Consider the following 18440-nt stretch of genomic DNA (forward strand, 5'->3'; position numbering starts at 1 on the left):
GTTGTGGGGTGGATAAAGAGTCGAGGGGGGGTGTTGAAATAGGAATGGCGTCATTGGTGTTTGGCTTGTTTATTTTCTTAGAGTTTATTATTGGAGCTGATTGCAGATTATTTACATTGCTGTTTAGTTCCTTCCCATATTTACCAGTCTAGTGTTTAGATTGAGGAAACTAAGTCCTAGTATCACTCCCCAACTTTCAAACAAGTAGAATACTTAGAAAGTGTTTTTTTATTAAAAAATAAATGAGTTAATATTTAAAAAGAAATAGATACAAATATTTATTTATTTAAATATATAAATTAGGGTTTAAAATGTTATCTTTTGGGAATTACCACAGTAATCTCTGAGTTTCAAATTATATTTTAACTCTTTCCCAACTGGCTCAGATTTGCCAATATTTATATAAAAATATATACAGTTTGCAAATAAACTTGAGACAATTTAGTATTAACTTAAATATTTATTATCCAATTGTTAGGCCAAATTATGTCAACATACTGTACATTTTAGCTATACAATTTTAATATTTTTGAATAACAGTTCTGAAGAATCATCTCATTGAATCTTTTTACAACAACTAGCAATTATTAATAGTTTGTTAACAAGATTTCGATTGCAATCCAGTCTTTAGTCTTTGTAGACAGATTTTGGATTATGCATTACAAATCCTAACTGTTGTAACTAAAGGCCCCTGATATCTTCCATTCATTACTACTTCTCTTCCATCAAACAGGTGTGAACTTCAAGGAAGTGAATGAGGACAATAAACAGACTCTATTTTCTGAGATCTACACTTCCATAGATACATTGGCCTTCACGTTTGGCAATGTGTAAGTACACCACACTTTTGTATTATGATACATTACCATGAATTCACTGTTTTACGTTTTTGTCATTTGAAAAAATAGCCACAGGGCTGAAAACATCTGCAATGGATAGTGAGCCCTCTGAGACAGCTGATTGTGTGTTCAGCTAATGTCTGTTTTATAAGATAACACCAGCTCTCTGTGGTCTTAGTGGGCTTGTTGTCTTTAACATCAGGAGTGTGTGTGTGATATTGTGTGTAAGTTATGGGCTCTGTTTCTAAACCTAGCGAGCTCGCTAAAAAGGCAACATTTTAAGGCATCAAAGGTTTTTACAAAGTAGGCAACTGTGACATAATTTTAATGAAACATCTTGTGTATCTAATATGTGAGACAAGGCAAAAGTTGATTATAAATAGTAATTCTATAATTACAATATAAACAATATTGTGATTTTCCCCCCCACAATTTTCTGTGCAGATTTTAAGGGATTTAAACATTAAAGGGGTAATTCAGCCAAAAATGATATTAAACCTATGATTTACCAACCCCCAAGCTGTTCGAGATGCATATGTCCATCATTTTTCAGACGAACACATTTTCAGTTATTTTAGAAAATGTTTTAGATCTTTCAGTTAATCAAATGTAAAGTTACAGGGTCCACGTCCTTCAAGTCCAAAAAAATTTGCATTGATCCTTCACAAAATAAATCCAAACGGCTCCACGATTATAAACGAAGGTCTTCTGAGGGTAATCCGCGCGGTGTTGTTGTAGAAATATCCAAATTTAAAACTTTCTAAACGAAAATAACTAGCTTCCGGCAACGCCGCCATCTTAGACTCCTCTGTATTCAGGATAGAGTATCAGCATAGTGTACGCACTTTCTTAGTGACATTTGACCAATTCGGAGGGCGGGGGCACAGAGCAGCACCAGAGAACCCTCCATAAACTGCGTACGCTCTCATCTTGAATGCGGACGCGACTAAGATGGCGGCGTTAGTGGAAGCTAGTTATTTTATTTTATAAAGTTTAAAATTTGTATATTTCTTAAACACCACCGTGCGATTACCCTCAGAAGGCCTTTGTTTATCATCCTGGAACTTTCGGGTAAGATATATGCACATTTTTTGGACTTGAAGGACGTGGACCCTGTAACTTTACATTTGATAAACTGAAAGATCAAAGACATTTTCTAAAATAACTGAAAATGTGTTAGTCTGAAAAATGATGGACATATGCAACTCGGACAGCTTGGGGGTGAGCAAATCATGGGTTTAATATCATTTTTGGATGAACTATCCCTTTAAACAACAAGTTAACATATCTGCCAATGGGGTAAGAAACAAAATCTAAAAATAAGTTTACGTTTTTCTTAAACGCTTAATTCAAGAAAAAAATTCTCACCCCATTGGCAGATATTTTTGCTTGTTTTAAGCACACATTAATTAAATGTGATATTTTTTGTTTAAAAACTTAACTTATTGTCTTTGGTCATTTTACTCATCAATAAAATACATCTTGATTTAAGAATTTTTATATATTTATACTGAAAACAAGACAAAAATACTGAGTAAGAAAGTAATTTTTTTGCAGTGTATACGCTACAAAAAATTATTTTCAAGAAAAAATGTCTTGTTTTTGTCTTGTTTTCAGTAAAAATATCTAAAAATTCTTAAATTAAGATGCTTTTTCTTGATAAGCAAAATGACCCAAGAAAATAAGACTAGTTTTTAGACCAAGAATATCAAATTTAAGTGATTTTGTCAATAAAACAATATGCCAATAAAAAAATCTGCCAATGGCGTAAGCAAAAAAATCTTGAACATTTTTTTAAACACTAAATTCAAGAAAAATTCAAGAATAATTTGCTTACCCCATTGGCAGATTTTTTGCTTGTTTTATTGACAAAATCACTTACATTTTATATTTTTGGCCTAGAAACTAGACTTATTTTCTTGGGTCGTTTTGCTCATCAAGAAAAAGCATTTTCATTTAAGAATTTTTTGATATTTTTACTGAAAACAAGACAAAAATACTAAGATTTTTTTTTTCTTGAAAATCATTTTTTTGCAGTGTAAATGAATACCTTGAATGCAGTGTAAGTGCTGCTAAGACAATGCTTTATCATTTTAGGTACAGGAAAACTAATCAAGATATTTGATAAACCAACAAATGACATCCTGCCTTACATTTCGAAACAGCCTTTGTTTTTATACTTTTATATTTGTTTAGTTTTTATAATTATGACCCTTTTGGTCTTCCGTATTGTCTTCTCAGAGTGTCTGACTTCCTTATGGGAGATGTAGAGAACGGTTCGGCCTCGGGGCTTCCTCAGACCCGCAGGAGCAGGGTGAGTTTTCCCACTTTTCTCCCGTTGTTATGCTCTTTAGAGCGGTCCGACCGACAGGTGGTCCTGTAATGCGTCACAGGCTGAGGGGTGTGGCCTCTGGAGGTCAAAGGGTGTGAACCTCAATCGAGAAAAATAGAAACAAGGTCTGTTTTTAGAGAAGAAGGCTTTTCCTGTTTGGAAACCGATGTGATGTATCTCATGGAAAAAAACTTGAAGCTTTGGCCTTGCTACTGTGTATTTAAGATAATCAGATATGGCAGATATCTGTTTCCTTTTCCGTTTATTTTAGGGTTTTGTTTGTTATCACTGCAGACTGTTTCATTGTTGCGTGTGTCTTGGTTTTTTTATTTCAGTCTTTTGAGAACCTGACGGTGGAGTCTGGCGGATGTGGAACTGAAAACGATGATCCTCCAGGTGAGTGCCAACTAGAGATCAACCTGTGACCTTTATAACAATCCTCAAACAAGGATTTTGCACCTTTACTCTAAATGCCTCAGGATGTTCATGTACTCCAGAAACGTTAATGTCACACATACATCAAACAACTACCTGTTCTCAGATCAGATTTAATTCTCAGTGAATGAACTCGCCACCCTCGCCGTCTATTTAAATACTGGCAGGGCTTCTTAGTGCCAATCCACTCTAATACAATCTCAAGGTCAGCAAACAGATTTCACCTGTCGTTTACACATAAACACCCTGCCTCTGACTCCAACGCTCATGTCTGAGGTGGGTTTGGACACCGTGTGCCAGCCCTTGCTGCTAACCGTCACCAATGTGTCTGGTTGTGTGTCCTACCTCTTCGCAGGTCCCTCTCCGCCCGGGCGGCTGGAGGAGATGGATGGGACTTTGCTCCGGAGTGACAGCGGCGTGGAGTCGGCCTTGCTCTATGCCAAAGCTTGGTCAAAATACACCAAGGAGCTTCTGGCCTGGGTGGAGAAACGCATTATTATGGGTGAGTATTTCTGGTTGATGTATGTCCTATACAGAAATATGATTTATTTATATTTAATATATATAAAAAATACACATATTTAGATATATGGGTCAGTAAACTGACGTTAATTATTTTGTGTCCGTATGGATAAATTAAATGTTAAAGGGTTCAAATTTAAAAAAAAAATAGCAAATTACTTGCATACATTCTCTTTTTTGGGGACCAAGTCTAAAATTTTTGGTTTTATTTTATTTTGAAAGAATATTTTGGGGATAATTGCAAAAATGTCAATGTGGTGTAACCGGTCTGTGTCAATTGGTGTAACTAATATTTTTTTAAATTAACATTATATATATAAAATGTGGAATAAAATATAATCATCTAGTTTAATGTAATATGATTTTTTTACATAAATTTTTACATAATTTGTCAAAGATTATTTAGAAGACAGAGCTGTTTTTCAGCATATGTCAGGACAAATATTACAAAAACACATTAAAATTTGCATTTAGAAATAACCAATAAAATGACATTTTAATTTTTTTTTATGATTACTCTTACATGTCAGCAAGGTGGATAAAATATTTAATATTTCTCATTCTTTGGCACAATTGGCGATTACACCATTTGACATTTTCAGGTCCATTCAGTCTTAACTTTCATAAAAATGGGGCAAATTTAATTTTTTTACTGCATAAAATTAACATAAATATACTGTGCATTAAAATAAACCTGATGCATGCGTTTAAAACAAGTTTTAAAAAATTTCTCATCTTTCCAAACCATTTTTGTCACTGACTCATATAGCTTATATATTTAAAAAACACAATTTATATTTGGAAATATATCAGATTTCCCTATGGGATATCTGCACTGTATATCTGGAATTTTTGCTCTCCAAAATAATTATTTTGTCATATTATATGCAGAATTGTACGTGATAAAAATTTTTGTTATACAGACTGATACAATACAAGATTCTAGATCTTTCAATATTCAGGAAGTGACCTATGATAATATACCATTTGTGTGTTTACATACTTAAATATATTAAAAGTGAGAAAACCCTGACAAACCCTCTGGGACGTCCTCATTTGTATAAAACCTATTAAAATATAATTAAAAAGTTTTTTTATTGTATAAAGGCTGAAAGGGGTCTATAAAAGTAATAGAAGTCTATGAAATGTCCTCATTTAGATAGCTGTGTGTTTTTTATATTTAGGATATTTTAGCTATTTGGTTTATTTAACATTTAAACTATCAAACCAAGACTTCATCTTTTAAGCACTACCTACATTTCTATTCACAGACATTGAGTGTGCAAAGAGCTACGCCAAGATGGCCGAATCTGCAAAGGCGCTGGCGTCTCAGCAGGTCAATATTTCAAACTGTACTACGTTACGCACTTACAGCTGTGTGTTTTCACAAAGCACAATGAGCAACACGCTTCCTTTCCGAGACTATGAAAAATCTTCACTTAATAAACAAGGGCGTTATCAAAGCTCTTTATCTGTTTATTCAATCCCATACGATTTATTTCAGGAGCACATGCCATTCCGGGATATTTACGTATCTGCCTTCAAGAACGACATCGAGTACAGCCAGCTTATAATGCAAACCACTGCCGTGCTCCAGGCTAATAAATTCATGCAGGTATGATTGTCGATTTCATTAAAGATTCTCTCATCCGGTAACTGATACAGGATTAAAGGGTGTTTGTTTTTATCCAATCCAGCCTTTGCAAGCTCGAAAAAATGAGCTCGACAAATTGAGGAAGGAAGTGAAAGAACAGTGGCAGAGAGAGCTGAAGAAAATGGTGGGTGTTTTTTTATGCAAACATGCCAAAAGAGGTGTTTGAGAAATACTACACTCTCAGATAAAAGGTACAAAAGCTGTCACTAGGTACCTAATGAATGCATATTTATACATTAAAGATACATATTGATACCTCAAAGGTACATGTCTGTACCTAAAAAATACATGTTAAAGGGTACAATTTTATAGGGCACCGTTTCAGTACCTTTTTCTGACAGTGTTGGTTCACCGAAAAGCTCCTCATCATGAACACTTGGGCTGTTATTCAAATTCCTTTGCTGATATAATATTACATGAGATTGAATTGCGTTGCTCATTCTAATGGTTCTCAGACAGGTTTTGTGTGAAGTATCTGTAGTGCTTGAATCTATTTTATGCAAGAAAAATCAATTTTATTCCCTATGTGGTGTAGGATAATATAAAATTTATTTTAAGCACACGTTCTAAACGGTTCGCTTTAAATGCTTATATCTTCTGTATGCGAATGTTGATTCATACCAAAATGCTTTTTTGCATAGTTGTGTTTGACAAATGAAAACGTCTTGGTTACGTATGTAACTGTTGTTCCCTGAGAAGGGAACGAGACGCCGCGTCTCCCTTGCCATACTTCCTGTACCCTGTAACGCCGTCTTTGGCAATATTTCAGATAGTGAAATACTTCCTGGCTCCCATGTCACCCTGTCTTTGTTGTTAAGCCTCACCATTGGTTAAATTTGATATACACATTCAGACGCACTTACCCTTGGAGGCGTCCCCAAAGTGTCACAGCAGTGACGCAGCGTGAGTTCCCTCGAAAGGGAACTGTAACAATGTATCTTAAAAGGTAACACGATGTAACCTTGCTCTCACTTGAAATTGTCCCCACATTTAGTCCTTGAATTTGAGGGTATTGGACCTGGAAAGTCCTTGAAAAGTCCTTGAATTTGAAGTCAACTAAGGTGTGGGAACCCTGGTTACTTTAAAGAAAGGAAACATTACCGAAGTAAAATTGGGTTGTGAATCACATTTAAAGTTAATTTTACAAGACTGGTTTCCACTTGACCCTTGTCATACAGGATAACACAAATGTCTCTTTAAGATTCCTAAATGTAACTGACCTCTATCATTGGCTAATTGTTTATTATTTTGTCTTGTACATATTAACAGAACGAAGCAGATAGTGCGCTGAAAAAGGCTCGGCTGCTTCAGGCACAGAGACAGGAGGAGTATGAAAAGGCCAAATACTCCACCAGTCGAGTGGAGGAGGAACTGATCGGAACGGCGGGCGGAAAACAGCTGGAGAAGAGACGCAAACTTGAGGAGGAGGCTCTGCAAAAGGTTTGACACTAATGCAACACTTATTGTACACTCCCTGAAGAAAAACATTTAATCATTTATCCATTACACAACTGTCTTTGTCATAAGTGCTTGACAAACGTTTTTTTACTGTATTGTGTGTTTTTATTTGTATGCATTTACGTTTTGGGGTGGAACTAACTAGACATGATACCAGCTTAACTACATTTAATGGGGCGGTTTCCCGGACAGGAATTAGACTAGTCCTAGACTAAAATAAATGTAAGAGCTGTCCAAACCGAAAACAACTGACATATCTTAAAATACATCAGTGCCATTTGTTTTGCCTCAGAATGCACAAAAGTAATGTTTTTAGTAAGGCATGTTGGTTTGAACTAGTTATATTTCCTAATTAAACTAAAGCCTAGTCCTGGTTTAAGCTAATCCCTCTCCGGGAAACCATCCCTAAATGTAATATTCTAACATAAACCAACAATGAATAATATAGTTTTTCAGCCTTTATTAAAGGAAAACACCACCGTTTTTCAATATTTTACTATGTTCTTACCTCAAGTTAGACGAATGAATATATACCTATCTTTTTTCAATGCGTGCACTTAATCTTTGTAAATCGTGTTGTGAATTTGTTAGCATTTAGCCTAGCCCCATTCATTCCTTAGGATCCAAACAGGGATGAATTTAGAAGCCACCAAACACTTCCATGTTTTCCCTATTTAAAGACTGTTACATGAGTAGTTACACGAGTAAGTATGGTGGCACAAACTAAAACATGGTAATTTTTTAAGGACTATATTGTATGGTGGAAGAGCACTTAGTTTGCGGCACTTCGAGTAAAAAACAAGTAAATTAAGATACAGTAGGGTAGGTATGTATTAATTTGTCAGTAAAGTTGAGGTAATCTTTCCTTGTTAGTTTATATTAGCTAATGCATTGACAATGATAACACGTAACCTTATTGTACCTTGCTGGTTTTGTCTCACATAAGACGAATTAATACATACTTATTTTTTTTTATGTGTACACTAAATCTTTTGTACCTCAGCGCGCAGTAACATCATCACTCCTGACTACTCGCCCTTTCGCTCAAACGTCCGTCAATATTACTGCGCCTGAGATCGAAGTGCTGCAAACTAAGTGCTCTTCCACCATACAATACAGTTCACAATTTTTATCCGCTTAAATATCGCCACTTTTTGTGCCACCATACCTACTCATGTAACTACTAATTCTTTAAATAGGGAAAACATGGAAGTGTTTGGTGACTTCTAAATTCATCCCTTTTGGATCCTAAGGAATGAATGGGGCTAGGCTCAATGCTAACACAATCACGATGCGCTGTACAAAGATTAAGTGCACGTATTGAAAAAAGATAAATGGTAGATGTATTAATTGTCTAAGTTGATGTAAGAACATAGTAAAATATTAAAATATTGTTTTTCATTTGAATGATTCATTGTAAAGACAATATATATTTTTAAAAATTGCATATCTATGTGGTTGATTTCAGGCAGAGGAAGCCAAGGAATATCACAAACAGTGCATCACAGATGTCGGGGTGAAGCGAGTCGACCTGGCCAACACTAAAAGCGAGATCCTCACTCAGATACGAGAGCTTGTGTTTCAATGTGACCTGACCCTGAAAGCAGTGAGTATATTCTGCGCACATGCACAAACTCTCATTATTTCTGATCATTCGGACAAAACAGGCACACCTGGTCTCCTTGAGGCGTAATTATTTCTCATCTTTTTAACAAAGTGACCCCAGGCTACAGATTAAACTAACCAGGTGTGATGGGTACATCAAGAGATAAACCACATTTCTTTCATGCTCATCAGAGTTTGTCTTTATTACCTGGTTGTGACTCAGCTGTGACGCATGATGAGAGTTTTCCTGGTGAATGCTTTGTTGATGTGAAGTCCATCTGTGTAGCCCCTCCCACTCTGAAATATCATTGGTCCAATATCCTGTATGTAGCTGTATTATAAATATTCAGACATTTTAATTAGCAAGTTGCTTTAATGCAAAGCGTCTTCCAAATGCATTAACGTAATTGTATTTGATGCTAGAAACACTAGTTAGTCAATAGCCCGATTTATACTGTTTTGTTTATATTTTTTGTGTGTAGGTGACCGTGAACTGGTTCCAGTTGCAACAAGCTCAAGTGGTTTCTTTGCCTGTCAACTATCAGTCGCTGTGTGAGAATGCTAAACTTTATGAACCCGGTCTGTGTTACACCGAGTTTGTGAAAAGTTTGCCTTCCAGAGGGGAATCCTTCTCATTTAACAACATACCTGCCACACAAAACTCAGGGTATGTCCGCGCTTTAAACTATATTCCAAAACTTTCTTTGAACACTTTGGAATTAATGATTCCCAGCGACATGAATATCCAGGAAAATCTCTGTTTAGGAATGACTATGCTTTTTGTTCCCTCGAAACTGGCATCGATTGTTTGGTTTTTTCCAGCACTTTGACTTTTAAGCCAGCAAGTGATGGAGCAAGAATTGTGTTAGTAAAAATGTCACACAATTGTGTAGTCGCCCTCGGGTCTTCCTGAGGAAATAGCTGCAGAGCGGGCAGAGAGGCAGTAAAATGAGAGGAGCAATGTTTTTACCTCGCACATTAATTTTGGTACATGAATCGGGGTTGTTGATGTTTTGCATACTGTATTTAAGAGCATCCACTTTAAAAATGGGACCCTGGTCCACAAAACCAGTCATAGTGGTAATTTTTAATAAATAATACATTTGTTGGGATAGAACAATATTTGGGTGAGATACAACTGTTTGAAAATCTAAAATCTCTGAGGGTGCAAAAGATCTAAATATTTAGAAAATCGCCTTTAAAGTTGTCCGAATGAAGTCCTTAGCAATGCATATTTTACGTGATGTTAATCATTTTGTGTCTGTATGGTTCAATTAAGTGTAAAGGTGTCAAAAAATTCAAAATAAATTTGCAGATTACTTTTTTTTTCTTTTTTTGAGGACCAAGTCTAAAATTACTGGTTTTATTTCATTTTGAGACAATATTTTGGGGATAATTGCAAAATGTCAATGTGGTGTAACTGGTCTGTGTCGATTGGTTATCTGCAAATTTATTTTGAAATTTTAACCCTTTTGAGGACCAGGTCTAAAATTTCGGGTTTTATTTAATTTTGAAACAATATTTTGGGGAAAATTGCAAAAATGTCAATGTGGTGTGACCGGCCTGTGTCAATTGGTGTAACTTTTTTTTAATGAAAATATAAATATATTCATAAAAATGTTGGTTGTGTGTAATATGATTTTTTTTACATACATTTTACATCATTTGTCAAAGATTATTTAGAAAATAGAGCTGTTTCAGCATATGTCAGGACAAATATTACAAAAATGCATTAAAATTTTTAGAAATAACTAATAAAATTATATTTTAAAATGATTTTTTTTTTTGATGATAACACTTACATGCCATCAAGGTGGAAAAAATATTTATTATTTCTCATTCTTTGGCGCAATTGGCGGTTACACCATTTGACATTTTCAGGTCCATTTAGTCTTAACTTTCATAAAAATTGTGCAAATGTAATTTTTTGTTGAATAAAATTAACATAAATACACTATGTGCATTAAAATAAACCTGATGCGTGCTTTTAAAACCTGATGCGTGCATAAAAAATTTAATAATTTTATACAATACATTTTTGGCTATTGCTACAACTATACGCCGTGCAACTTGGTCCAGGATCACAAATGTACCAGTCCAGACAAAATGCACACATTTCTGAACAGATTTTCAAATGTAATCCCACTTATTTTTGTTAATTCAGTATTCAGTATGTTAACACAGGTTACATTATGAAAACAATCTTTAAGTTTGCTGACATTTCTATACATTGAGTTCAGTGGCCACAGTTAATATAGATACAAAGACCCTAGCCTACCATGACATTCCTTTGATGTCCCCGCAGGTTGCCTTCCTTGAAGCGAGTGATCAGCGGCACTCATTCATCTCAGGTTCACCTGTCACAGGTGTCTTTTGCACCTGGAGACTTCCTGAGCGCAGACGAGGTTGAAAGTCACGTCCAAGCACGTACAGGAAAGATGACGGACAGACGCTCAAACAGTAGCACGGATATTCAAGGTAACTATATGTTACTTTTTCCGTGAAATCCAAAAGTCTCCTAATCTAATTATGAGATTAAGACCATCGAAGTTTGATTTTAGTGACTGATTCCAATCTTTGACAGATATCAAGGTTATGTTCTTCACAGAATTTTCTTTACATAATCCACTTTAAGGCCAACCTGGAAAATATTATGTTGCATGTTATTTCCTGTGTAAGTATTTATTAGGCAGAGTTTGTCTGAGTTCCTTGAAATGCCGAAACACATCGGATGTGCCCTCCTTTATCTTTCATTAACAAGATTCTTTCAAACTAATGGCAGATCAAATCTCCAGTCTAAGATATGCATGTCAGATCTGTTTTTAAGAGAGATCAATTATACGTTTGGTTGTGTCTCTGGATTTGACAGCGCTGAAGAACCATGGTCCGTTCCGTGTCTGGAGATCGAGCAGTCAAGGCGGAGGAATGTGCAGTGATTCAGAGAGCGCTGGAGGTAGCAGTGAATCTCGCTCTATGGATTCACCTACGGCAAGCCCAGGTACAACTACAACATGCATGCTGAAAAACATAACAAACAATACAGCCACTTTTACTTCTGTAAATCTCTTGTCCCTTGAGGCAAAAAATAACATGCATGATGTACAGGTCTTGTGTCACGAGCGTGAGTGGCATGCACTCTTAAAAATAAAGGCGATGCAAAGGGTTCTTCCCAGTGCTGAACCATTAAGGGACACTCCACTTTTTTTGAAAATATGCTCATTTTCCAGCTCCCCTTGAGTTAAACATTTGATTTATACCGTTTTGGAATCCATTCAGCTGATCTCCGGGTCTGGTGGTACTACTTTTAGCATAGCTTAGCATAATTCATTGAATCTGATTAGACCATTAGCATCGCGCTCAAAAATAACCAAAGTGTTTCAATATTTTTTCTATTTAAAATTTGACTCTTCTGTAGTTACATCGTGAACTAAGATCGTCAGAAAATTAAAACTTGCGATTTTCCAGGCTGATATGGCTAGAAACTATACTCTCATTCTGGCGTAATAATCAAAGACTTTGCTGCTGTAACATGGCTGCAGCAGGCGTAGTGATATTACGTAGTGCCTGAAAATAGTTCCCTTGGTTACTTTCAATAGCAGGGAACTATTTTCAGGTGCTGCGTAATATCTTTGCTCCTGCTGCAGCCATGTTACGGCAGCAAAGTTATTGATTATTATGCCAGAATGACGCCATATCTGCCAAGAAAATCACAACTTTTAGTTTTCTGTCTTAGTACACGATGTAACTACAGAAGAGTCAAGTTTTAAATAGGAAAAATATCGAAACTCTTTGGTTATGTTTTAGCGTGATGCTAATGGTCTAATCAGATTCAATGAATTATGCTAAGCTATGCTAAAAGTGGTACCGCCAGACCCAGAGATCAGCTGAATGGATTCCAAAACAGTAAAAATCAAATGTTTAACTCTAGGGGAGCTGGAAAATGAGCCCATTTTCAAAAAAAAGTGGAGTGTCCCTTTAAGCATTATAATAAATAGGAACCACACATTAATAAATAGGAACTAAACAAACCCATGCTCTTATTAAACTTATTAAAGGTGTTAAACTTAAGCATATAAATATTTGCAATAACACAAACTGTTATCAGCTTTACGATTTCATAAATTCAAAAGTGCTAGAGAATTTGGTCCTCAAAGACCTCTCAGCATTATAATAATAATACTGTACTGCTTTGATCCAGGTGATTTCAAGAGGAGACTTCCCAGAACTCCCTCCACAGGCACCATGTCCTCAGCGGATGACCTGGATGATAGAGAACCCCCATCCCCATCAGAAAATTGTGAGCTTTGTACATTACATAATAATCTTATAATATGTTCTGTTCTCTGACAATCTGACATAGCACGTACTGTATTTTACTGTAACGCGGAGGCTATCGATGGAATGTTGTCCGGACAGGTTCAGTTTCCGCTATAATTGTTGTCGGACACATATTTCAAAGTGTTTCAGGAAGGTCTAAATGTACCAACCTAAAATAAAACCTGTAACCCTGTCGCCTCTGACAGGTCTGAACGAAATGATAACGGAGGCTACCAGCTCACCCGGACCATTCCGGAACACGCAGATGTCCAAAGCCGCTCAGACGCACAAACTACGAAAGCTCCGCGCTCCGTCGAAATGCAGGGAATGCGACAGTCTTGTGGTATTTCATGGCGCTGAATGCGAGGAGGTGAGGTTCATGTATATACATGTTTACTTGGCTATCTATAAACGTCGGGTACACACACACTGCTTATTCAGATTAAAGGTACAGATTACTTAACAAAAAATATTTATGGGAATTATGGGTAACATTTTGTAATAGAGGCTAACTTAATAAAAGTTTATGTGACTTCAAGCTGTTCAACAGATTCTGGTGAAACCCACTTTAAAGCAAAATTTAATTTAGGGGCTGTTTACACGACGTTTTCAACATTTATGATTCATTGTATTATTAAAACCACTTTATTTGATTGTACATCTTTTGTTGTTTTATTTCAAAAGGAAATTAATATTTTTTGGCAGTGCAATGTACTTAATAGCTCTGTTGTGTTCAGTGTTCCCTTGCTTGTCATAAGAAGTGTTTGGAGACTCTCGCCATCCAGTGTGGACATAAGAAGCTCCAAGGAAAACTGCATCTATTTGCTATCGACTTTGCTCAGGCAGCCAAAAACAGTCCCGATGGAATTCCTTTCATTATCAAAAAATGCACATCGGAGATCGAAAACAGAGCTTTGAATATCAAGGTGAGCACTTTTTGTCTTGGGTCATTCCTGAAATGTATAAAATAATTATGCTGAGCAAGACTGAATTGAGCTTTTTTTCTAAAGGGCATATACCGTGTTAATGGAGCCAAGTCACGGGTGGAGAAGCTTTGTCAAGCCTTTGAGAACGGCAAGGATTTAGTGGAGCTCTCAGAGCTTTACCCTCATGACATCAGCAACGTCCTCAAGCTCTATCTTCGCCAGGTGTCTATTAAACTTATCTGTACTAATCGGTTTGCTGATATTTATTAATTTCTTAAATGCATTCATGCAAGACTTTTTTAGATGTAAAATAAATCTTTGGTGTCCCCAGAGTACAGATGTGAAGTTCTAGCTCAAAATATCATACAGATAATTTATTATAACATGTTAAAATGTGCCGTTTTGGGTGTGTCCTTTAAAATGCAAATGAGCTGATCTCTGCACTAAATGGCAGTGCCTTGGTTGGATAGTGCAGATTATGGGGCGGTATTATCCCCTTCTGACATCACAAGGGGAGACAAATTTCAATGACCTATTTTTCACATGCTAGCAGAGGTTTAACAAAATTAAGTTACTGGGTTTTCTTTTCACATTTTCTAGATTGATACAAGCACTAGGGACACAATTATAGCACTTAAACATGGAAAAAAAATCTGATTTTTATGATATGTCTCCTTTAAATTCTGAATACATCATTTTCATTTATTATAATCAACGTTTTTCTTTCTGTGAAAATATAACCTTGATAATTTTAAAAGGCACATATTATGCAAATCCACTTTTGGCCATAAATAAAAAAGGCACTCTTTTTGTTAATCCCTATTAAACCAAATCAGTCTCATTAGACATGCTGTTTTGATTCACTTGTTAATGTGACATCACACTGATAAAGCCCCGCCCAAGGACTAAATGGTTCTATTTACCCAGAAGTTTTCTAAATGTGGTTGTTAGCATGCTAGGGCAGCTATTTATTTATTTTCTAATAATAATGTACATTTTTTTATACCCTTTAGCTCCCAGAGCCTCTTATTCTGTTCCGTTACTATAACGACTTCATCGGATTGGCCAAAGAAAGTCAGAGCATCATTGTCGATGAAGTAGAGGCATCAAGAGGAAGCCCCGCCTCCGAAATCAGTGTGGAGCTCAAACGGGTCCTCTTCAAGATTAAAGATCTGCTGCGTCAGCTGCCTCCAGCCCACTACAAAACCCTGCAGTTTCTCATACAGCACTTAAACAGGTGTTAATCTCATATAGATAAAAAAAAAATTTCTTGATGTCTGTCATGTTATGTATCCAAAATCGATATGATATTGTCTACACAAAAAGTGCAAATTGGCATACATTTTATATACATTTTCCCTGAGCAAGACACTTAACCCCTAGTTGCTCCAGAGGTGTGCGACCCCTGACATATATAGCAATTGTAAGTCACTATGGATAAAAGCGTCAGCTAAATGAATAAATAATATGTTCTAATATAACTAAGGCCTAGTGCTAGAATAATCTAAACCCTGTACAGTAAACATCCCCATATGTTTCTTTTAGTGATTTGTAATCAAATTTTTTCTTCATAACAGGGTCTCAGAAAGATCAGATGAAAACAAGATGACCGCCAGCAATCTGGGCATCATATTCGGCCCCACGCTGATCAAACCCCGTCAGACTGAAGCGGAGGTTTCTCTCTCGTCTCTGGTGGACTACCCCTACCAGGCCCTAATCGTGGAGCTTCTGGTCCGGCATTACGAGATGATCTTTGATACACCCTTGAGTCCTCTTCCACCTTCCTCCCCTGTAGGAGAGAGCTCACCGCTTCCCATTAAATCACGTTTAACCTCTCGAGAGAAAAACCAACAGCTAAGCCGACATTCAAAGTCGATGGTGGACATTAAAGAGGTGAGCAGGAAACGTTGGTGGTTTCACACTGGTCCAAGTTGATCATTTATGGTTATTAGCTGGTTTAAACTGGTAGTTGAGGTAGACTTGCACCAAATGAAAATGAATGTAAGTCTGAATTTAAAATCTAAACAAAATATTTTTTCTTCTACAATGTCTCAAAACAGCAACAACCAAAGGTTAAGTCGTATAAACGATATTCCTCAGTAATACCATCCATGCACTTGATGGACGAAGTAAAGGAGGGGAAGATCAGGTCTGACACAGAGTTTGCAGCAGGTCAGTATTGTTTTCATGAGCTAACTAACCTATATGTGTCTAAAACCTTTACCTATAACTCATCATATTTTCAAACAGTTGGAGATGTGGAGGATCTCAACAAACTCCTGTCCACAAGCGTCCCTGAAATGCGCAACTCTCCCGGCTTGACCCGCCGCAACCACGTGTCCAGAGTTCAGCTGCGGCCTCCGAGACCAAAAATGGGCTCCCGACCGCTAAGCATGCCCGCAGAGCGTTTCCTGAATCTGTCCAAAGTGGACGAATGTAACGCTAAGAACACAACGGAGCAGAAAGAGGACTGCCCTCGCGATCCCGTCATCGAGGAGGTGTCCGAATCCATGCCGGACAAATCCAAGTCCAAAGCGAGCAACCATTACAGAAAGTCTTACATTGATACACAAACGTTGCGCAGGACTTGGGACAAGCAGTATAAGCATCACGAAATCAGCCCTAAAACATTTAAGGCCGACTCAGAGGTTGACACCTCCAACGATTTGTCGTCTTCTCTTACGTCGACATCTTTCTCAGAACACTCCAAAACGGCAAGCACCATTAATGCTCTCAGACCCCGCACGACCATCGTGAGACCCGTGCGGACTTTACGTAGAGAAGGGAACGTCAGCGAGTACAGCCCCGTTCCTACGACCTTCAGGCCGCCAAGAACTCTGCAACCTCCACCTGGAACCTTCTACAAACCTCCAGGTTACAAAACCTTAGCAAAGGTTGAGCTGAAGACAACCAGAGCAACAGCAAACAGCACCGAGGAGGAAGAGGAAGATGATGATGATGACGATGATGAGGAAGAAGAAGCGTTCACTGTGGAAGTCTCAGTTGATGACCCCGATCTGGACACAGAACCTTCCACAGAGCAAGATTCCCAGAATACAATTCCCAGATCCCCCACCTCCAGCCTCGAGGAACTTGGCCAAAATGAGACCAAACCTGTTTACCAGAGACTACGGTCCCGCTGTATGCAGGATCTTGAACACAGGGAGGCTCACTTTGTCTGATCTATTTAAAGTTTTGGACGCTGAGAAGGGGGGCAAACCCATTAAATTTGCTTCTGGACCTGTGACTGTGTATGTGGAAATGTTTCCATTACTGTGAAGCGATCCAAGGAAGTGTTAAATTAGAATATATATATATTTTAATATATTCTGCATCTACCATTTGTAGATAATCAATAACAAAACCTTGGACAACAATGGACATAATATGCACTTAAAATGCTTATCCACAAATGCAACAAAGACATTTTTGCAGAAAGTCACAGTCACTGCGCGGTTTCATTTACGTTGTATGTAGTTTTCATTAAATCGTTGTTTAATGTATTCTGTATATGTTTTTGTTTTACACCAAAACTAAACTGACGAAGCTGTTACTGTTAAGTATTGTCACTTTATTATAATCATAAAAGATGCACTTATTAGATTTATTAGAACCACACGTTTGCTACTGAAATGTCGAACTACATGCAGTGTTAATGTTATTCAAGAACAACAGATAGATGTCATTTGGTCTGTCTGTGTATATATAATAAACCCAAACACCAGCTGTGATAAATATACTTGTTAAAAAGTGTTTTGTAAAAGTCTCCAAATGTGCTTTTTTATCGTTTGCCTCATTTTTTACATAGAAATGTTATTCTTGGGAATCATTGTTAACAGAGTTTGTCCAAAGTGTTTTTTTTTTTTGTACATAAGCTTGCATTTCATAAAAACCCTGAAATGTCCGTATACCCAAAACAAGCAAATCTAGCCAAAGTAAGTGCCTTTATTTATGAGCGCTCACTGCCTGGTATCCATCATACATTACCTATGAACTGAACAGCATATCTAGTTGTGATATACTGTCATTGCTGTCTAGACCTAATCATTATCTTGTAAATGATATATCTGTTTGACATTTGTGATATCATTGATACTTTCAAAACAGCATTTTCAAGATGTCTTAACCTCCCTCAAGTGTATAAACAGGTACATGTGAGAATACACACTTGTAACTTATTAAAACTGATGTTGTCACACATGAATATCATGGTTTATGTCCTTAAATTGTTCTGAAAGACATGCATGTCCTAAGTTGAACAACATATTTGAATGGGATTATGATTGTAGTTACATACAAAATGTTAAATATCATTGCCATCACTGTTATAATTGCATGTTGCACATTTTTCT

General features: G+C 36.8%; 1 protein-coding gene across 2 annotated transcripts in view; it reads left to right on the forward strand.

Moving 5' to 3' along the window:
• The window catches only part of arhgap29a (Rho GTPase activating protein 29a), a 47442-nt gene extending 29150 nt beyond the window's left edge, over window positions 1-18292 (forward strand). For both annotated transcript variants that reach the window (XM_065258479.1, XM_065258480.2), the window contains 20 exons: window positions 734-830; window positions 3081-3153; window positions 3507-3567; window positions 3962-4108; window positions 5400-5464; window positions 5633-5743; window positions 5826-5906; window positions 7052-7222; window positions 8709-8846; window positions 9328-9512; window positions 11151-11323; window positions 11715-11843; window positions 13044-13142; window positions 13369-13532; window positions 13900-14088; window positions 14173-14310; window positions 15102-15325; window positions 15666-15981; window positions 16149-16260; window positions 16339-18292. In XM_065258479.1, the coding sequence (XP_065114551.1) occupies window positions 734-830; window positions 3081-3153; window positions 3507-3567; window positions 3962-4108; window positions 5400-5464; window positions 5633-5743; window positions 5826-5906; window positions 7052-7222; window positions 8709-8846; window positions 9328-9512; window positions 11151-11323; window positions 11715-11843; window positions 13044-13142; window positions 13369-13532; window positions 13900-14088; window positions 14173-14310; window positions 15102-15325; window positions 15666-15981; window positions 16149-16260; window positions 16339-17270 (3605 nt within the window). In that variant the 3' untranslated portion in view covers window positions 17271-18292. The remainder of the gene's footprint in view (window positions 1-733; window positions 831-3080; window positions 3154-3506; window positions 3568-3961; window positions 4109-5399; window positions 5465-5632; window positions 5744-5825; window positions 5907-7051; window positions 7223-8708; window positions 8847-9327; window positions 9513-11150; window positions 11324-11714; window positions 11844-13043; window positions 13143-13368; window positions 13533-13899; window positions 14089-14172; window positions 14311-15101; window positions 15326-15665; window positions 15982-16148; window positions 16261-16338) is intronic.
• Window positions 18293-18440: the final 148 nt, after the last annotated feature.

The sequence above is a fragment of the Paramisgurnus dabryanus genome, chromosome 22, assembly GCF_030506205.2.
Source record: "Paramisgurnus dabryanus chromosome 22, PD_genome_1.1, whole genome shotgun sequence".
Lineage (NCBI taxonomy): Eukaryota > Metazoa > Chordata > Actinopteri > Cypriniformes > Cobitidae > Paramisgurnus > Paramisgurnus dabryanus.